At 37.0% G+C, this 22,444-nt stretch overlaps 1 protein-coding gene across 3 annotated transcripts in view; it reads right to left on the reverse strand.

Annotated features, from left to right (window-relative positions):
• LOC311291721 (zinc finger protein 521) overlaps positions 1–19,588 on the reverse strand; it is a 102,133-nt gene extending 82,545 nt beyond the window's left edge. For 2 of the 3 annotated variants that reach the window (XM_084410920.1, XM_084410919.1), the window contains exon 1: positions 18,928–19,442. In XM_084410920.1, the coding sequence (XP_084267046.1) occupies positions 18,928–18,967 (40 nt within the window). In that variant the 5' untranslated portion in view covers positions 18,968–19,442. Of the gene's footprint in view, positions 1–18,927 lie in introns of all 3 variants that reach the window. The other variant, XM_084410921.1, reaches the window with a different exon arrangement.
• Positions 19,589–22,444: the final 2,856 nt, after the last annotated feature.

Genomic DNA, 22,444 nt, shown 5'->3' on the forward strand with positions numbered 1-22,444 from the left:
TGCAAATATCCCCGTTCCTCGACATTATTCTGTGATCTATTTCAAGTACCTCAAAGCTTCTTCTATAATGGAGAAACCACTGACGGTTCTCAGATGAACTTACGGGCTCCATTTTGTCCTCAGAGAACTGCTCATTTTAGAAAAATTGCCTGGCATGTGGGAATCTTAGGAACACAAATTGCACAGTCGAGCATCAGCCAGTAAATGGCTGCCAAACAGATTTGCCCGGTCACTTACAGCAGGCTGAACTTACTAGTTTTGATATGGAAGGAAAATGACAAATGTATTAAAAAAAAAAAAAAGCTTGTTTGCTTGCAAACAAATGCATTGTATTATCAGTGCTTGCATTTTCAGGGGCTGAAATTCAACATGGTTGTACATTTAAGCTGTGAATATATAAATTCAAAACATTTCACACACACTTTCATTAAGTATTCAATAATCCCTATTGGCCTTCCAGACTTCACTTCCAAAAAATTCAGCCTATTTTAAAATACCACCTATAATTTAATATTTTCGGTCCATTTTATTTCACTTTGCACTTTGGGGTTCGACAGAAAATTCAACATTGCACATCCTGGAAATGCAGGACTAACAGAAGGGTATCGATTGATCATCTCCACCTGCTGTAAGTCAGCCTCACCAGCAGGAGGTGCAAGCGCGTGTTGATGAAGACTAGAGCAACGGGAGACGAGAGACAGTCATTCATTCACAAAAACTGATTTGCAGAAAGTTAGTGAAAAACGCTAAGTATTATAATCGGCAGGGTATATGCGGAAAAGCTGTGATTACGTTTAATTCAACATCTTTATGGTTACTTTTCCCTTGTAGGCTATATGTATGCACTAGCCTAGCGCAAAGGAGATTATAAAGTTATCTCTTACAAAATGGTTTTTCTGACAGTTTGAGGATCCGCTGGAATCACGAGGTTTAGTCACAAGCTCTTAGTATAATGTTCTTGAGTAAAGTATAGGCAAAAATCATTTTGAAAAAGTTTTCATAATGGTAAAAGTAAAATACTGATTCAGCTCAGAAAGAAGCAATTTTATTTTTTTTATTTTTTTTAAGCCCTGATTTTCATTAGATTCAATGGTTCTTTTCTACTATTGGTTACCAGATGTGACACATTCTCCACCAGACCTGATAAAACCAGAGCCTATTCTCCAAATATGTGGCATGATCTAATGGATCATTGTCTCAAAGCACAACTAAGAACAAAGAAGTAACATGTGGTGTGATTTCAACTGTAGACTTCTTGAGAGATTTCATTTTGCATTTATTTCTTTATAAGACAGCTGTTACCTACTCTAAACCAACATCCAGAAAGAGGAAAGACAAGTATTTCTGCAGACATCTCATCAGGTTTTCTTTGCAAACGAATTAATTTATATACAAATTTATATAGTTAAAAATAAAAATAATTATTAGTGTGAGATTTGAAGGTTACAATTACTAAATAAAGAGCGGTATTTGGATTTGTTTATTCCATAAAACAATCATTTGGATTCAGACTAAGGAAGTTTACACTACATAACAGTTCATTCCGAGCATAAGCGATCCGTGAATGAACTGACTGAGAGATGAGCTGCACCTATAGCTGTTATTTTAAGATTGAACATTAACAATCCTTGTGCGAGTGAATTCTCCGGAGATGCTGCCATGGATGTGCACTGCAGTGAGACAGATCAATAACCCAGCGCTTGAGGATTTGACCGCTCTCCTGGAATACACACGAGCCGCCACACAAAGCACTGTAGAAAGAGAGCATTACTGAACAGCTCAGGAAAACATCATAAAGTATTTAAACAATCTCCTTGGTTCTCCTTGTATAGCATGCCATAAAGTCTCACTCTGAAACCTTCATTGTTTCTAAAGCACGGCACTGTCTCACCTGATACTGTCCTGACCATAGGAGAAACTGTTGACTGTCACTGGTAATGCCATTTATTCACCGGTCAAACAGTCTGATAAACAAGGGAGCCCAAAGCAGAGCATCTTTCCAAGAAAATATTAAAATGCAAATATATATATATTCTTAAGAAATAGCCTGTGTGTGAACAGAATTTTATCTTGAAAAGTGCATGCAGCTTTACCAATACAGCAAAGGCCATGAATTGAACTGATTTCTCTTTTCCCTCCTTTCTCTAATTCCTTCAGCAGCACAAGTTCATTCTGTATATCAATCTTGTTTCTCTCTAACACACACACACACGCACACTCAGTCTAATGCACTCCTCGACTCATATTCTCGTCCAAAGAATAGCAAGGGCCAGAGAAGTAAAAAAATACAGTTTTATAAGAGTAAGATAGAGAGACAGCGAGAGAAATGGTTGTAATGAGACGTCTGAAGACACTGATCCCAGCAACTCAACATACAGCAGCGTTACTTTACAGACAATTCACACATATACTGTTGCTTATTGCACATTATCACCAGACTCCATGTACGTTTGCATTTTTCCTCAGTCAGCTCAATGGCATCTGGTGCAGCACCGGAGGACTTGTTCTCCCAATGCTAGGATGACTAGAGGAAATTACTTTTCACACTATTTTTTTTTTATATAAGTTTCCACAGATGACGTGAACAACATCCATTGCTCGACTGTCACGTATAAAATAAAGCATGTGACCTGATGGAGCAGAATCAGGCCATATTTCACAGCAACTGAACATTAATGAATACTTTTTGTGAGAAGAATGGCATACTTTACTTTTCTATCCATCATTGATCTGTTTTGTTCATTCTTGAAGACACATAATACCGTGTAGAGCCAGTTAATGATGCTGCCGTCTCCCTCCGTAATTTGCTTCTGTTGGTTTCTTTACTTTGATAACATTTCCATCGCTTTGGTTGTAAATGTGAGGGAAAACATGGCATTACAGAAAGTTTCACACATCAGGACAGCAATAATAACATAACTGTTTTTAAAGTCAGCATGAAACGAAAGTTGTGATAGTCTTTTCTTCCCTATTGTGATGCATATCTGAGTGAATTGTAGGGCGGGGCTTGATTTTGACATGAGGAATTGATTGGATGGTTGTGGTTTGCTATTGGCTGATCTCATGTGATTGACAGGTTGCCCCGCCCTCATCATCAGAGAAGAGAAGAGATGCTGCAAGAGGGAGGGGAAGTTATTCTGATTCAAGATTACCAGGGGCCTGTTTCAGAAAGGAGGTTAAGTGAAAACTCTGAGTATATTAACCCTGAAATGAGGGAAACTCTGAGTTTTCTGTTTCAGAATGGGAGGCATGTCAAACCTGAGAAAGCAGAGTAAGTCAAGCCCGTTTCTGAAAGAGAGGTAACTTATACTCAGAGTCAGTTACCATGGCAACTTACTCTGTGAACCTAACCTGGTCGGGAGCAGGTTTTCTTCGGTAAACCCAGAGTTTCTATCGGTCTCCTCCCCTTTTTTAAAGAGGAAGTAGTGTTTAAACACCTCATTCATTCTTTCAGTACATTTTTATTAATAAAAATGATCTTTTATTAATAAATAAAATATAGCTATTTTTACTGATTTTTACAAATTCTACAGAATTCAACTGGCATTTACTGAGAATCACTGAACTGTGTTGATCTGTGCAGCAGAAGTTGATGGACCGTCCTCCTGCTGTTCTTCCACACTCTTGGGGCGGGGGGAGAGATAAGAATACCCATTTATACTTAGATTTAAACTTTGATTCTAGGCTACTCCACATAAATATGTGAAAAAATCTGAATGTGTTGATTGTTTGATGTGTAGACACTGTAGGCCTCTCTGTGGCAGCAGAAACTCTTTATCCCCATCGTCCTGTGAAGATGAGCATTTGGTCGAGTATAGCCTACACTTTATAACACTATTTGTCATAATGGTGTATTGAGTAGGTTACTTACAACTGCCTGGGGTTCTGTTGGGACAGGAGGCTCCAACAGACAGATATTACCATCAGAATCTGTTGGGACCAACAAAAAACCCAACCCAAAGTAAAATAAATGGAAATATCAAAAATAGCCTATATAAAAAATAACACACTTCTTACATTTTATGGCCCTTGGACCTTCGGGAGTGACTGGCTCTGAAGTCCCTTCAGGAATTCCCTCAGCCAAAAATGCTGCTGCACTGCTAGACACTGGATGCTATTAAGTTATTTATGTCAAATGTAAAGTCAGGTAGTCTACACCCATGATATGCTCAAGCCTTACTTGATTGAATTATGTTTTCATATTTAATTTTCAGCTGCTGCCATGTTCTTTTAATACCTGCAGGATTGCTCCTACATGAACATTAAAATTAGGTTGAATAACACACTGTTCTTCCAGTTTCACCTCAGATATTATAACAGTTGGGTAAGTTACTTGTATTACTAACTCCAAATGACATCTTCAACAGTGTAATTAGATTAATGTCTACTTATTACTAATTACTAAATCCCATATCAACCTCAACCATTTCAACAATACAAGGAGAGACAAGAAACTGCACTTTTAATGCTTTCAAATAAACAATATACAATTGCATGAATTATTCTTGAATTGACCAAAGTGTGTAGAGGGAGAAGGTTACATAAAAAAATATACCTTTTAAAAATGTGTTAAATATACAGAATTGTTGTATAGTGTAATGCAATTACATCAGATTTTACTTTAAATTACAGAAGAATTAAGAGTAATCCCTTTAATTAAATTACAGTATTTAGATTACTTGGTAATTAATTACACCCAACACTGTATAACTAATTAAAATGTAAAGGTGAGAAAATGCAGACCTCTTTTTGTCTGGCGCTGTTGCCATGGTGACTCATAATATCTGCACTCCATTGATAATGGCTTTTTATAGTTGTGGTGCACGCGCTTAACTCAGAGTCAGTTAACTCAGAGTTGATTGAACTAACTCATTTCAGCTGTTCTGTAACCGAAAACTCAGAGTTTCCCATCTCAGGGTAAGTCAACGCAGAGTTCAAGTTTTAACTCAGAGTTGGTTGACCTCCTCTCTGAAACAGGCCCCAGGAACATGAATTTAACAAAATATTTGTGCGTGGATAAATCTTTTAGAATAAACACTGCAATATTTCATAAAATCAAGAATTGTCAAATTTGATTTCATGGTGACTTTAAACTTACGTGTACGTAAGTACGTGCGCACTATCCATGTTAAACTGTACTAACATACATACTGTGTACACAAATCTCCAGAGAGGATGACACATTAAAATGCATGTCATGTAGGGAAACTTTGATAAAAAAAAATTTCTGAAACTGCATAGTGTTTCATAAACCAAAAATATAATTAATCTACAATTCTAATAGCTTAAGCCCAAAGTTATTCATTTATGTAAATTTCTCCTTTTTTTGTTGACACTTACAGGTCTGCTCATAAGTTTATGTACCTTGCCTTAATAATTTTAAACAAAAGTACAGGGATCATAATGGCAACACAATACATTAAGAGCTAGGGGGTGTAAACTTTTGCAACATTTGTTGATTTGTGTAAATTCAGTTATTATTTTGTCTTGTGGACAACACAGTATGTAAACATCTGTGAAACAGCTTATTCAGGACAGTACTAAACAAAATAGCATGACATTTTTATGATCCCTCTTATTTCGTTAAAATTATAAGCATGCATTTTCTGCAAGGAGCATGTGAACGTAAGGTCAGAACGGTTTTCTAAAATCTCTCAGATGAGAGTGAATGTTTGAAAGAAACAACTCTCAAACATGAAATATCAGTTTGGCCATTTTTGGCCTGAAATATCAGACGCCTTCATCGTCCGTTGTACTGTATTTATGTCTTCACACAAGCACTACATGGCTCGCTAACGGTTGACAGGCTCCAGGTACCATCATCCATATGAGCTTTAAAATAAACACACATGAGAGCTGACCTTTACATGAGACAAATGAAGCAGCAGATCCGCTGGACTCAGTCATGACCTGAATACTGCTCAGCGCCGCTGAACGCCACCATCATGACAGGAGGCATTCATCTACTCAAGCACCACACCTCACATCCATATGCCAGCACAAAGAGCTCTGCTGCACCACCATGTGCAAATCAGATTCACAAATACATTATCCATCTGGGTTGGCTTTCATAGCACACATATACAAAGAAAAAAATAAGAGCAGGGACACATTAAGCCATAATGTGTCCTCATAATGGATATTTGAAAAGTGATGGTGATCTCTGGGAGACGTTTATAAAAGTGCTGGCATCTTACATCTAAACTTTATGAGCTAGTTAAATTCATTGCATTAAAATTCTGAAAAATACTGATACATTTAACAACCGCTACTGCTGGCTTCATTCTCACATTTTCAACTGAAAAGGTAAAAAAACATGTGGATACAAACTTCAAAAAACTCTTGAAGTGTAAATGTCAGTTAAGTTGTTAAAAAGATTTAAACAGAATTAATAAATAAAAAAAAAACTCACTGCATCACTATTATGTTTGGTTTGTTTTCATTAGTCACGTTTTCTTTTGTTCAGTTTTCCCGACACTCCTTTGTTACCATGCTCACCATTATTAGTTCATTTGTACCAGCTGTGCTCTATTAATCATCTCGTTTGTGTTTGTTACTTAAAGTTGTGCCCTTGCCTTCATTCCCTGTCTGATCACTGCTACGTTAAGTTGTTTACTATCGCCTGTCTGCCTACCTAGGGTATTAAGATGAAACTCTGAGTGTACTGAACTTGATCTGTCCGTCTTCATCCTCCTGCCTGAAACACAACATGACACACTGTTCTTGTAGCTTTAATCTATCTAATTTAATCTAAAGTGAATGTACTTAGAATATTACAGTGCTTTTTTGTCTATTGCGTCCAATTTGTTTTTTTGTTTTCTTCATTTTCTTATTTACTTGTCTTTTTTTGAAGCAAAGTGTATTTAATTGAAAAATTTTAAAAGGCCCTTTATAATTATACATTTTTGTGATCAGACATTTTTGCTGTGGTATCGGAATAGATATTATGAAATTTCACTGTAATTGGTACAGACTACTGAAATTTGGTAGATATGACTATATGGAACACATTCACTCTAATCTTGCATTCTGTTTAAGATAAATAATATGCAAACTGGGATAAAGAGAGATCTTTGAGGAATAAATTAGTTTACTCCACACTCAAGAAGCTACACTTGAACATTCACTACTAGGCTTAAGAGATATAACCACTTATACACCATTTCAAATCTCTGTTCTCGCCATCTCCAAAAAAGCCAAGCCGATGTTGATTCTTGTTTTATTACGAGCTCTGTCACATTTCTCTTTTCACCAGCAGACTCTCCTCTGTTTGGAGTTTGTTGAAGCCTAAAAAGGGAAAAACCCTAAAGCGACATTGGAACAAAACTATGCAGGACAGCGGCGCTTTGTGAGAGAAATGTTATAAAAATGCTTTGCCATAATGGCAATTAAAAATGTCACGTTTCTTGACCTTAAACAACCATACAGCAACAATGGAGTGTGTGTACTCTGCATTATTAGCATTTAAAACGGCACAATTCTTAGACATTTTTTTTTTTTTATTATAACCAGCAATTGGGTTACTGACTATTTGGCCTTAAATGTAACCATGTAGTTTCCTTATATTGATTTGAAGTGTTACGGAAGTTCTCCGACAGTTAAACATGCCGCTTACCTTTATATCAGCTGGTTTTTATTTTTATTTTTTTTTTTAAACTTCACATTCTACTTTATATCAAACCTCCATCTGTATGTAAATCACTCACCACATATATTTTACAAATACACAGAGTTTTCAATGCTGAAAGAACAGAATAAAGCATTACCGTTTAAAATAGCAGTCTGCCTGTGGCTCTGGTGCTCTTCTGTCACAGAGAACGAGAATTTGACTATTAGCTGATGTCCTTTAAAGCCCATAGCAGAAAGCAGAAAAAAATCCATATTTGTTGACCATTAATATTGATGAGGACGCAACCCCCTCTGGTGCTTCCCCAAATGTCTATGATGGTTACAGTATTTTGGTTTGATATGATTTCTAAAAACAAATCCTTAAATTTGTTTGTACAAATGGCAACTTTCAAGCGAATATGTAACCTACACTAAAAGACCTAAAACGACTTCTTTAAATGCCAATAAAGTCCTTTTTACAGGTACCAATGTCTTCCATCCACACAGTTTGTGCTGCAAAATGTGTCTGCCACTTCATTACAGCCTCATTCTCTACCCATTAAACAGAAAATGTTCCTCCTGTATGCCAGGTGTACAGAACTAAATGGATTTTATGAGCAGGAGGAGAACAAAGACTCCCACCTGCTTCATGAGAAATGAAGCTTTCTGCGAGGAGACTTCAGCTCTACCCCTGCGGTCTCCATTATACCTCCACTATCTGCACTTTCATTCCCTGGCACAGAGGAACGGGACGCCTGACGGGACCTCCCCGCTGCTCGCTGGCACTGACTGACAGTGCAGAACAAAAAGTCCTCCATTACACACAATAGAAAGCAAAAGGAAGGCTTTCTGGTCAAGCACAAAGATGCATCAAACATCAGCCAAATGATCCAAAACCAAGATCATCTAAATGCAAAAATATAATTTAATTGAGTCACCAGTGGAGTCATACTGAAGAGTCTGGCAGTGTATTTCAGACCGACAGACTGGAGAGCTGATGGAATTATATTCATGCTCTTTGGCTCAGTCTTATTTCAAACTACCTTTGCATCCCTGATCTTTAAGTATTCAAGGCAGGGTAGGCGATTTGTTCCAGTAATTGTTTTGTTATGCTGGTTCAAAGTCTCTTCACACCCTGAGAGCAATCACTAAGTTAAGTGATCTATATTGTCTGTGGAAGGCGTAGGACCATAAAATGTTCATCCAGTCATTGCATACAAATGCAACGATACGATGCCTACCTGCCTGTCGATATGTATTTCCATACCTCCGCGCACACGTCACACGTCATGAGCGTTTCATGCTGTCAATTAGACAGACGTTAGTCACAGAGTACTGCAAACGAAACAGCAGTCGCCTTTTACAGTTCCTCCTCACCCAAAACAACCAGCTTATGCTGCTTTCACGGCATAACTACTGTAATCAGGAAGAGATGGAAACCCGTGACGTTATACTCAGAGCGGTTTGTGACTCGGATTTATACGTTTCTATGTCCACGTTTCGAGGTCACTGCTCTTTAAGTTGTTTGTTCATTATTATTGTAATGTTATGTGCTTTGAGACTTGAGGTAGTTTAACGCTGTCTCTCGTCTTGTGACTCTTTGCAGACTCTACTGTACACGTTCATGTGTTTTGGAGACGCTCTTGAAGGGGGTGGATTCTGGAATGCACTGCTGCTTCAATGTATATGTAATGAGTGATTATAATCAAGATATTAATCAATATGTTTCCTTCTAAATATCAAATGAGTTGAATGACTTCTCTGGAGATTTTATTTTGTTATTGAAGTTACCAGTGTGATTACTGAAATGTTCTTTTCATGTACTCTTTAATGTCTGTATTTGATATCTGAATGCAGTAACAGTGCTTGCTCATTTAGCCTGGCTTCCAGAAATGAAATAGGGACTTGTTTTGTGTTTGAGAAAGGTCTTCAACGTGTTAAAACATATAGGGGTCATTGAAGCCAATAGTTTAAGGGACCATTTCTTTGTTAAAGCCTTATTTTCCAGACAGACTAAAGTGTAGCTCTCCTTGAGAGAAAGAACGAATTATCTTGATGTTTTGAGAAGACTCTCCTGTTTATAGTTAGAGCCTGGCCAAATCCATCCTTGGAAAAGCGGTGTCAGTGTGTGTGTTAGTCTTCTTGGTTACAGGTTAAGGAACAAGCGGCACAAGAGTTGTTGTTCGGGACAGGCTGGCACCCAGCAACCCAAATCTGCGACCTGGAAGGTCATGACGTGCCTAACTTCAGGGTCTGAGTGTCAGCTGCATAAATCAATGGAGATATGCTTCAGTCTATCTGTATATGTGTGAAAAATTACTATGTTTATCTAATTCTTAGCCAATGAGAATCATTCAACCTGAAGTAAGGACGTAGCTTAGACCTTGGTGAAGGGTATAACTGCTGTGATCTTTGAGAGGAGCGGCCTACAAACTCCTGTGTGAGTCTTGAAGCTGAACTTCTGCTGATGAAACTGCAAACTATCTTCAGTAAAACTTTTCTTCAATTTATTATAATTCTGACTCCGGGTCTTCTTTCAAACATCTGGTCCTTGGGTCCGAAACTGTTAACCCCTAACATTCTGAAGGGGTGGTGGGATCTTATGCTGTCAAATAAGCTTGCTATTGCTAGCCTCTCCGAAAAATTGCATACCCTACTTGTGTCTTCCTTAATCTACCTTTTAAAGAAAGCAGTGTCACATTTAAAGCCAACTAAAAGGTAACGTTTGGCACTCTAGCAGCAAGCAAAAAAAACAAAAAAAAAAACATGTATTTTGTGGAAGAACACTGTTTTGGTTGTGCTTTGGCTCTGTGTGACTGTGAGAATGAATATGGCTCTTTCTCATAACAAAAAAAAAATAGAGAGACTATCCTACTGCTCACAAAACATTGACTACTAGGCTTAAGAGATATTACAAGCTTAGATGGAAAGGATCTCAAGCTGACAAGCTGAAGACATTACTGTAGCTTTACCCATTAATAGACACGGTCAGGGTTTGAAATGAACTTTTTCACTCACCGGCCAATTTGGCTACTATATTTTTAAGTTACCGGCCCTTTAGAACTTCTACTAGCCAAAAGAAAAAAAGAAAAAGAAATTAACCAGATTAACCATGTCACAGTTTGCATATGTACTGTGTATATGTATATATATATATCCTCATCACCAAAAATGTGTTTTAGTTGGACAGATCAATATAGTACAAAGAACACCAAAAAAAAATGTAGAATGTTGGAAAATAACAGTCTTTTCTGTTAACCGAACGCTTTTTAATCTCCGCTATTGTTTCAATGCAAATTAACAAGCGCGCCATTATTTGTTGCGTAGTAACGGGCATATTCAAGTAAGCCAAATATTCACAGATTCTGCGCAATACGCTGTATTTAATAGATCACGATGACTCACGAGTTGAGTATTTGCACTAATCTGCGCAGATTTGGCTTACACAGACTTTCCCAGCAAAGTGAGTTAACATAATAACACGCCAAATTGGCGAAGTGATTTGATAGCATTACCCACCACAGTTGATTTTTACCCACATTTAGCGGGTTGGCGGCTGTTCATTTCAAACCCTGGACACGATACTTAGGGATGCACGATGATATCGGCACAACATCGGTATCGGCCGATAAAAGCTTTAAATGACCATCATCGGCATCGGCAGATATGAATATTTGCTGATAGGGTGGCGTGTTTCCTATGTGCACGTGATGACCGTGAACGTAGCATGAGCACCAGCAATGTGGAGCCATTTCGAGCATGGGCGTCAGTTTGGTTTGAGATGTGCTGGGGACAGAGACGCATTCGCAAGCGCATTTTCAGAAGTGCTGGGTACAATGACGCAGTAATTTTTTTTCTCTTTCGTGCAGGTCATGTTATGAAAGACGATGTCCTGTAGCTTACTAATGTAAGCTCTCCAAGCTACTATGCTCTCCACAGAGCATAAAATATTCCTTTTTTTTTTTTTTTCGTGTTTGCATTTATGAGGAAAAACAGTGACAGTTCTCGGTTACGGACGTGAGCGCTCTGAAACCGGCACTAAAAGACTGCTTTAAAACTTCCACAGAGACCTCAAGCAGAAAGCACAAAGCCTTTCTAAGTGAATTTCGTTTTGTATTAATTGTATCTTAATTTTAATCAATGTTTCATCAACCAATTGCCTGGATTTAATAAATAATAAGTAAAGCAGATAATAGATATCACGACACGGAGGCGCCGGCGCTCATAAATGAAATGAAACTCAGCATAGCCTACTTGCCTCACAGACCTGAGAAATATATCTATAATCTACAGAACGCTTGAAATCATATTTTTAAACAGAACAATTCAAAACGAAAGAAAACTATGTAATCCGAAATGTGCATTTCTCTCTGGCGCGTTCACTACTGCGAAGATCGCGAGTCATCGTCAACTTCATCTTTGCAGCCGACACAGAAAACACTTGTTTATTAATAAACAATTAAAATGTCTCCTTGCTATATTTGACATATTCATAATCATTACTTTTGCGGTTCTTTGTGACAGCTTTTAGTTGCTTTATTGGCAGCGCCACCCTTACATGTTACATGAACGGGTCACCACTGCATCAGCACCGAAAACAGGGGAGCATTTGGTAGACCTGTTCAAGTAGGAGAAGATGTACATTTTTATTTATTTTACTCCTAAGGACTGAAGTTTGAAGTCTGAACTTAAAAATAAAATGTGGCACTGGCATATCATTTATTCTCCAAGTGAAATAATTTGCCTATTTTTCAGGGGTGAATGTCTGTCTACATTTGTAAAATTATACATTTATGGTAGAATCAAATGTTGTTTTGTTTGTCTTGTGTATTGCCTTATCTACAACACATGAGTGTAATATGGTAAAGGTAGTACAGGAGAGAGACTTGGATTTCTCTTCAGTAAAATTAAAGTGTAAATATATCAGGGGGAAAATGTGTATACATCGGTATCGGTATTGGCATCGGACAAAATTAGTTTGAAAATATCGGCATATCGAATATCGGCCAAAATGCAATATCGTGCATCCCTAACGGTACTTCCTTGAAAATAAATTCCAGCACAGCGCAACATTAACCAATGAAATAACTCTTCACAATAGATAATGCTTTACAATCAACTCTGTTACAGAGATACATATGGCAATTTATTTGTTCAATAAATCACCTTACTCGCCTTTTGAGTAATAAAAAACACCATCATCTCCGCGTCACTTTTACAACATTTCAATACTCTGCATCTCTGAAAAGCCGAGCTAATGTTGATTCTTGTTTTATTACGAGCTCTGTCTCATTCTCTTTTCTCCAGCAGACTCTCCTCTGTTCGGCGTTTGTTTTAAACGAGTGATTCTCCGGAGGTTGGAGATTTAGCGGCTCCATGTCAACCTTTCTCACTCATTCTGACAACTAACCTCTGCCATACATAGTGAACCTCTGTCAGTTATGTAGTGTACCTTTAAAATGTTCATTTCACCTAAATGTGAACACTATTTTATTCATGTATGTGACGAATTACTCCTTTCTGCCTAGACTGTGACAAAACCTTCTAGACCTGACCCATGTAAACCCAGCAGCACAAACTGTATTCTAAAATGACTGGGAAATTCCAGCAGTTTATCATTACTTCTAGAGGTGTAATGAGGCTTTTATGTTCTCACACTGACTCTTCACATGACTAACACCTGACAGCTTTCAAGCTACATATTTCCCAAGTAAACTTTGGGATATTGCACGAAAATGCAGTGTAAAACCATAAGTAATTGTTAATTTGTACTAGAATACATTTTTTAAATAATGATCTCTACTTATAGACATATTGGCTACGGTCAGTTTTTGGGATTTACAACATTTACTACCAGGTGTGAGTCTCGAAATGACTGTATGAACGTGCAACATGAGTCAAGCATGTGTTCTCTTACTAGTAACCATAGCGACAGTGACCAAAGTCATATCAGAGATGATGACGTCTATAAAATTTGACACGACAAGAGTCAAATCGAGCTGCAACTTCATCCGAAACCACATGAATCCTCCTGAAAATGTACATGTGTGTTTGGTTATAGAATGCGGTTCACTCCCGTAAATATCTGAACTGTGTGTGAACGTCATTGCATTAAGGACTCACATACAAGACAACCGTATTTTGCTGCTGTGTAAACGTGGTCATTGTTTGTCCTCCACTTTTTATATAGTGGAAAAGATATGTGCAATAATTATTCTATAGTAGTTTGGCCTTCTTATGTTCTACCACAAATGCACTAGGGAAAGTATTTTAAGAATTCTATACATTTTTTAGAGATTGACTTTGTGAACAAAACTTTTTTTCAAATATAAATAAGCAGTGAAGCAGCCGTTGTTAAATGTTTTATCTAAGAAATAATAATAAATGATTACACCAAAATTCTTATGTTTTCTTGAGAATAATTTTCTTTAAATAGTTATTTTTTATGATTTTAGGACAGATATTTTTGATCTGTGATGTATTCAAGTCATTGTGTGTGTGAATTGCATTTTTACTGTATTTCTGAATATACTGACCCAACTGCTTCTATAAAAACTTTTAACTTACTTTATACTTACAACGTACTTCTATAAGATGTGGGGTGAATTATTTTGATAAAGGAAATCAAATGAGCATTTGCATGAAATTAAAACAGTCTTCTTGACAAAGTACTGTTCTTAAAATATATATGATCCATAAATGTGTGTGATTCATTTTCATTGAAGGGAGAAAAAAAAATACTTCAATATCTTAATATCATAGTATACATCTTTTAGATTTATAGATGTGTGAGGAGGGTCACAACAGCACAACACAGCTATAAAGCGAGACCATCATCGTTTAAAGTTATGAAGTAAAATGTGATCATATTTTCCATATTATTTTACACTGCAAAAGACCATTGAAGTTAAGCAGAAAGTCATTACTCTTAAGACACAACAAGGACAGTGATACCACTGTTTAATGACTTGTTATGCTTCCTAATGATAATGATAATCATCATATTTTAATGTAACATCAAAAGTTAATGAGCACTTCATCACGGACCACTAACAGTAAAACTACATCTATGAACATTCGCTACGTTTGTCAACTGGAATGCCTTCAATACCACTGGCTGTTGTATTATCCAATGGCAAATGGCAAAGAAATGTACACACAATACAAAATTGAAGAATGTAAGGTAGACATTGCCAATAAATAAAATGCCTCGATTCTGATTGGCTGGAAGGGGTACGTTAAAACCATGTAATGCACAGGTAGTTCTAATCAGTTTAATCACTGTTCTATATTAATGTGCTGCTTTTTTTGAAGCGCACACACACACACACACCACACTCACACACAGAGATGGGAGATTGTGCAATGCATACACAAAAACATATTATTAATAAATTAGCTTAGCTACTGAATTCCTAGATTATATTTCTTAGCAACGAGGTTTTTTAAGTAATTAAACTACAGCGTCAATGTTAGTAGAGAGATGTTACGGTGAAATGCCATATATGGTATGTATCCTGTTGTGACGTTGTTGGTCCCCGTCCACGGGCAGTTCAAGATGGAGTATGGAAAATAAAGACGCACATTGACTCAGCTCTTGGGTGTTTATTGCATATCACACAAACAAGAGACGCTGCACAGATGCAGGTAATTCACACATGCACCTCGCTCTCTCTCGATAAATGATTTAATTAAACGTTATAACTCAAATAAAAGTAATCTTAGTGCACTATACTTGTCTCTGTGCCAGATTTAAAGGGTACAGAATGTTAGATCTCATGAGTCAAAGCTAATATTTTGCATTTTGCACTGCAAACATCAATGTCAGCTTTAACTTGTCAGTGTTGGCCAGTAATCATGGTATAAACAGGATAATCCACGGCTAGCTGTGCATTACACGACTTTAATGCACTTTGCGTCAGGTGGTTCTTTCTAAAACCGAGTAATGCACACCTAGCCGTGGATTATCCCTTGTGTATACAATGCATGCATAAAATAATGTATTAGTAAGACATTGCCATGTACAAAAGCCGAACACTTAAGATGTTCAGAGATTTCTGAAAAGATTACAAATTATGTCCATTTATCAGCCAGTAATGTATTAGTAAGACATTGCCATGTACAAAAGCCGAACACTTAAGATGTTCAGAGATTTCTGAAAAGATTACAAATTATGTCCATTTATCAGCCAGAAAGCTATTGATCAGTAATCTATTACAGTCAAAATATTTGCATGATATGTGAAAAATTGTAGAGCTGGTATTTTATATATAATGCTCCTCAACAAGCATCCAACTTATGTCCAGAAATAAAGGCACTCTCGTTTATGGCCATCAGGAGCCCTGTCTCACAGACACAGAGAATACTGCAAAACACAGCGGAAGACAGTGTGTGTGTGTGTGTGTAAGAGAGTGAGAGAGAGAAAGTGTGTGTGTGTGTGTGTGTGTGTACATGTGAGTAAGTGAGTGTGTGCAAGTGTGTGTGTGAGCATGTGTGTGAGTGTACGTGTGTGAGCGTGCGTGAGTGTGTGAGCAAGCGTGTGTGTGAGCGTGCGTGAGTGTGTGTGTGTGTGTGTAATGCAGATGGGCAGCTCTGAGTAAATGTCAGCATGAGAGGAGAAAGTGTTTGCATACGAGCGGATGATGTATGTCTTTGGCCTGTGGACATTTATTCCCTTAAGCAATAACGCTGTCACCCTTGTCCAGCACATTATATATTAAAATGGCCTTTTGCAAAAAAAAAAAAAAAAAAAAATTATATATGAATTCTCTCCCCCCAAGATCAAACACACAACTCGTATCGTATTTAATTCACCTTCAGTCTCCATGACAAAAGATTTCACACTCAGTGCCCACTGACCTCCATCACACACACACACACACACACACACACACACACACACACACACACACACACACACACACACACACACACACACACTTCACTCATCCAGTGCCAGAGTGTTTACAATGTGAACAGTGTAAGTAAGAAGACTGTATAAGTGTTTCTTTACAGCTCAAACAGCAGAGCATGGCACTAGCAACACCAACACACTGCGTGAAATTACCACGTGATAAAATATAGATGTTGAAAATGCAAAGTTGTTTTGGATAAAAATGCTAAATGTGTGTGTATAGTAAAATAAAATAATAAACTAAATTCAAGTAGCTAATATTCATAAGAATTCATCACTTTATATTATGTGTCTTTAACTACTAGTATGTACTAACATTTAATCATTTGATACAATGCACTTGTGTACATACATGTTTTTACATTGTACTATTAAAAAAAACAGCATGTAATTACAGCTGTATTGTACCAATATATAAGGCCCCACTTAATATTAGGTGTCTAGTTCCATAAAAATATAGGGTACAGTGAACTTATTGTGTTGAAAACACTTGTGCTGTTATTGAGGAGGATTCGGGTCAGGTTAGGACAGGTTTAATGGTACGAGTAAAGTTAAGGGGAAGCAGTATTGACAATATAGTATTGTAATTATAGATGTCATTACAGAAATGAATTACAGCTGTAGTTAGTTACAGAAGTAGATGCATTTACAGCATAAAAAAAGTAAAATTATTAGGCAACACTTTATTTTACAGTGTCATTGGTACACGTTACATGTAGTTACTGTAGTAATAACAAAGCATACAAAATTACATGCAACTAACCCTAAACCAAACCCTAATCCTAACCCTAAGTACATGTAGATCACACTGTAATACTGACACTTTAAAATAAACTCTAACCAATTATCATTAACTGTTAGCGGGGTAAGATGAGGGAAGAATACCCCCTTAAGAACAATGTGCATTTACTATTAAATTGACTATTTAAATAATTCAGTTCTATTTAAATTAGTTTTTTGGCAATTCAGTTGAAAAGCTGAACCTAACCGATGACAGACAAAGCAGAATCCATGTCAAAGAGATTCATCTTAAAAGGTGAATTTATTCACTGACTTATTTACAAGGATGTGAATATATACATGTTTAATTGCCCATATGTGAATTAAAGAGATATGTCATAATAGCATCACGGTTAATTCAAATTGATAGATTTCACTCGATGAATAGTGAAGATGAAATGTGCATCTAACTCATGGAATTAGTCAACAATAACCCCATGAATTACAATAAGTTTACAATTAAATATAATAACACTAGAAACAACAAGTAACTCGGGGCCTTCTGTGCAGTTTTGTCAATAATAATAAAACAAATACTCCACAAATCCCTCATTAACAAATGAAGAGTTCAGATGCAAAAGCCTCTGAGTGCCATCTGAAATTTTCTTCTAGAATGATCATTTTTATCAAGCTCGTATATTTAAGTTCAGTAATTTCACTTAAATGGCAATGCAAATTACCTATTAATTGTCATTTAAGTGAAATTACTGAACTTAAATATATGAGCTTTATAAAAAATGATCATTCTAGAAGAAAATGTCAGATGGCACTCAGGCTTTTGCATCTGAACTCTTCAAATTGACACTAAACTTTGATATTCAACTTAGATCACCATTTCCCAAAGACTATCTTAACATGTTGCTCATGTTACCTCATCTTACCCTAGTAGTTAAAGACACTTGATATAAAGTTGTTCTAATGTACCAGCAAGTTTGTGGAACTATAACATATACAGTATTACTTTATAGTGCTCATTCAAAATGTCAAAATAATAAAACAGAATACCTGTCTGAAATAACAGAGAAACATATGACATAACTATTCTTAAAATAAAATAAATTAAAAAATAATATTACTAAATGAATTCATTAAACAAATTCTGATTCACCCCATTGTGAGTGATTTTGTTTCCAAGCATAAGTTATTAAATCCATTGCGACATATAAAGAATATCATCATTGGTAAAGTCTCTGGCTGTAATGGTCAATCGATGTGTCGTGATATTTATCCTACTGGTAATCGCCCACTTCCACGGTAAGCTCCAGTCACGTGATGCGTCACTCCAAACTTGCATGCCAATTTAACATCCATATCGTATGTCATCACTTACACATATGCAATGAAACCCACAGACATAAAACACAGAGCAGAATGGTATTCTACTTTCCGTTGCCAATTCATTCTGACCTTTGTAAATAGCCACTCGGATACATTAAGTAGTTCATAACGCAAACCTTTGGCTTTTATAGTTGTTCATGAAATCTCGCGCATTGAATCGTTGGCGTTCACGCGCGCTGCCTGTGGAAATAACGGTGTTGTATAGCACATGCATATACCGTGGGAAGATGTTTGACACCCTATTTTCCTTTCTTGAAAGCCCGTTATACAGGAGGAGGTTCACTTACCTTTCAGAGCTCTTGGTTTGGCTTGTTTGCGACGCGACATCCTACAGAAACCCGCCGAAGATCACACATCTAGATCTATATCTCCAATATGATCATAAAGCTCTTTCAGTCTAACACCAGATTACTGCACACTGAGGTAAAAATCACAGTGCTGTTGGTCAATTCCTGTTGTAGCCTATCTGTTTAAACAGCTGAAGAGTTAAAATGTCATATCCATCTACTAATATCTTACACATGCTTTATTTTATCTGTTATAAGTGCGTACGACAGACCTCAAACGCGCTGTAAATGATCGGGGAAAAAACCTAATAAAGCGAAAACCGAGTAAAAGAAATAATTATTCCCTCACAATGGCACGAACTAAAGACTAATTGAGGCTGTCAAATTTCTCATTTCATCTGAGAATCAGAACTGAGTCTGTTGTGGGTTTTTTTAAATAAAAAAAATGAGAGAGAGAGAGTCAGAGAGGAACATGCGAGCTCCCTCCTCATCACCAACCTGCGAGGTCTCGCTCTGCGCTGTCGCTCCGGTAGTCCACATAATAATGGAAAATGGAAGCGAGGCCCCCAAAGCCATGAGGACGGCTCCAGAGGGGGCCCCATCCCCGCGGGGACGCGCCCTGTGCGTAATCACGGAGGAAATCATTGTCAGCCTGCTGCTCTCAAACACTGACAGAGAGGCATGATTAAAATCCGCGGGAAGTCGGCAAGATCTGGCGTGTGGATCCCGGAGTCGCTGGATCCGGAGCCCTGGACTTCTGTCGCGTCTTATGAAGGAGGATTGGTCCCCCTTCTGGTAGACAACACTCAATAGACCTGGCTCTGTGAGAAATGTGCATGCAGATTATAGCCATTCAAATACATAACCATTTTACATATTACAGCTGAATATTACATTTCAAATCGAATATTAAAGGGTTGTGCCTCCTCCCAATAGTAGTAGTAGTAGTAGTTTATTGATCCCAGTTAATTTCCCAACTGGGATTAATAAACTACTACTACTACTAGGCTGCTACTACTTCTACTCCACTGGGTTACCAAACACAGTTTTATGGAACAAATTTGTGTTAGGAATTTTCAGCATGCAAAGACATTAAACTGAAACGATGTTATGCCCACTGACTGCCTACTAACATCTGATGCATATTTTACATTTACATTTATTAATTATTTTACACAAAACTTAAAAAGCACTTTCTCTATTTAGTATAAGATCTAATCTGATTGGCTGGTTTGACACAAATTCCTAGAATTTGTTTTCTTGTGCTTTCCAAGCTTCCCGGTTAAGTAACATATACAGTAAACAAATTTTATGTTATGCTGTTGTTTTATATTTAGCATATGCTTTTTGTATTTGTTCAATCATTTTTCCAACTTGTTTGCTGTTTTCTAATAAAAAAAGTGGGGTTTTTCTTGTTTTGTTTTTTTATGGGTTCAAGCTCGAAGTGGTGAAACCTTTAGTAATTGTTACATTTTTCCAGGATCAGCATTGTCCCCTTAAAGTGATCGGGCAGACCAAACCGTAAGTCGTAGAGACTTGAAACTTTGAAGGCTGGTAGTACTCACACCGCCTACAACGTCACCAAGGCTCGCCTCAATCGGCCTGACGGGGGCGCTACAGCGGAGAAAAGTAATGGCTCGTAACTGCTATACCGTTCATCGCAGGCTCAAGTGTCTTATGTGGTGGGAATCCTTATCACAAGACGACCAAAACACACGTCTCAGATTTAATTGTTATTTTTATCGAGATTCGGGGGTATTTTGGATTTTACAAAAAATCGACAATTGCGAACTAGTCTTAGGTTTTTCAAACCAGTGCAGAAAATTAATTGTCAATAATTATTAAAAAAGATAAAAATTTTGATTCAATTCACGTCCGCGACAGGATGCCAAAACGTTCGAAGTGGCGTGGCCACTTTTACTAAAACAGCTTTAACTCTTGAACTTAATGAGATCATTTCACCAAACCCTCTAGAGGAGAGTGGGGCGCAACCTAACGCTTTTTGACTTTCTCAGTATGTGTAAATCTACTTAGGGTTCAGAGTATTTCTTTTTTTCCAAATTAATTTCACACGTCTTGTACAAATATGTTGTCTTGTTTCATTACAGTGTCTACTTCTTGCATTATTTACGGCAAAAGAATGGAAGTGAAATGTTACAACATGCCCCATAGGTGGGGTAACATGTGAGGGGCACATATGACCATATGACAGCTTAAAATGTTTTCTGATCTAATAAAAAAAATATCCAAGACGAACTAAAATATTTTGTGAAGAAAAGACAATTATTTTTATTTTATTTTTCATATAAAATAATTGCTTAAAAAAAAAAATTGGAGTATGACAATGAACACACTGTGTTTCTCAAGGATTTCTTATTAGAAATTCATAAAAGTTAATTATGCCAATTGAATTTGTAACTGTATGGAATAGCATAGTTTTAATAGCGGCGCATGTTTTAACGCAGTGTTAGAACGTTCCCCATCTGCACAACCTGGTTAGTGTCTTCTTTTTTCTTTTGTTTTTGAACAACAATTTTATTTTTCATCGTAACTAAAAAAACTATAAAAAAAACATACAGCAATAACATACTTGTCTATACTCTCAATGTCCATCAATTCCACAAAGGAGTCACCATCTAGACTCTCCAAAAATAGAGCACTTTCCAGATGGTCCAAAAGGTATGAAGTGTGTTTTTCAAAAGGTAATCTTTTCTAAGGCAAGGTATGAGGCCCTTTATCCATTGAGACACACCAGGACTTTCTTCTTTTTTCCCCAAGTGCATGCTATTACACGTTTAGCTTCTAGCAAACAGAGAATTAACAATAATCTTTCATGTTTGGTGATTTTAGAATTTAGAGGACAAACATGTAATACACACAGCTTTTAACAAGCATGTTATTTACCACTCTTCCTCGGGTTATATCAGCCTGCAGGTCAGACCGCCATGCTTGAAGTCTATCATTAAAGGATTCTTTAGATTTGGCTTCAAACTGTTTATATAGCACAGAAATCTGACCTCTACCTTTCAAACAGTTAAGTGAAGTAGCCTCAACCAGACTTTGGCCTTGTCTCGATACGCAATTGCAAATATTTAAAAAAGTGCTTTTGCGGAATTCCAAATCGTACCCTAATTTCTTTAAAGGACATAAATGTTCCCTCATTATAAAGGTCAGACACTAATACCTTGAATTGACCAGATTTTAAAGCCTGGATCTGCTCTAACCAGGACGAAAATATATATTACCAAAAACTGGTGAAAAGGGTGAGAGATGTGATTATTCCCCTTGGTGAGTAAGAGCCTCAAACCAAACTGCTGTAGTATTTGTGCTACACAGGTCTTTAGTACAATTAGTTAACTTTTTAGCATCTGTTGAATACAAATATAAATTCAAAGGAATTGGGATAGAGTGAGCCCCTATAGATACCCAGGTCGGAGGATAATCCTTCTCAAAATAAAACATTGCTGCTCTAATTTGAGCTGCCCAGTAGTACCAGGTTTGATAGGTTTAACACCCC

Source organism: Rutilus rutilus (genome assembly GCF_951802725.1).
Source record: "Rutilus rutilus genome assembly, chromosome: 6".
Taxonomy (NCBI): Eukaryota; Metazoa; Chordata; class Actinopteri; order Cypriniformes; family Leuciscidae; genus Rutilus; species Rutilus rutilus.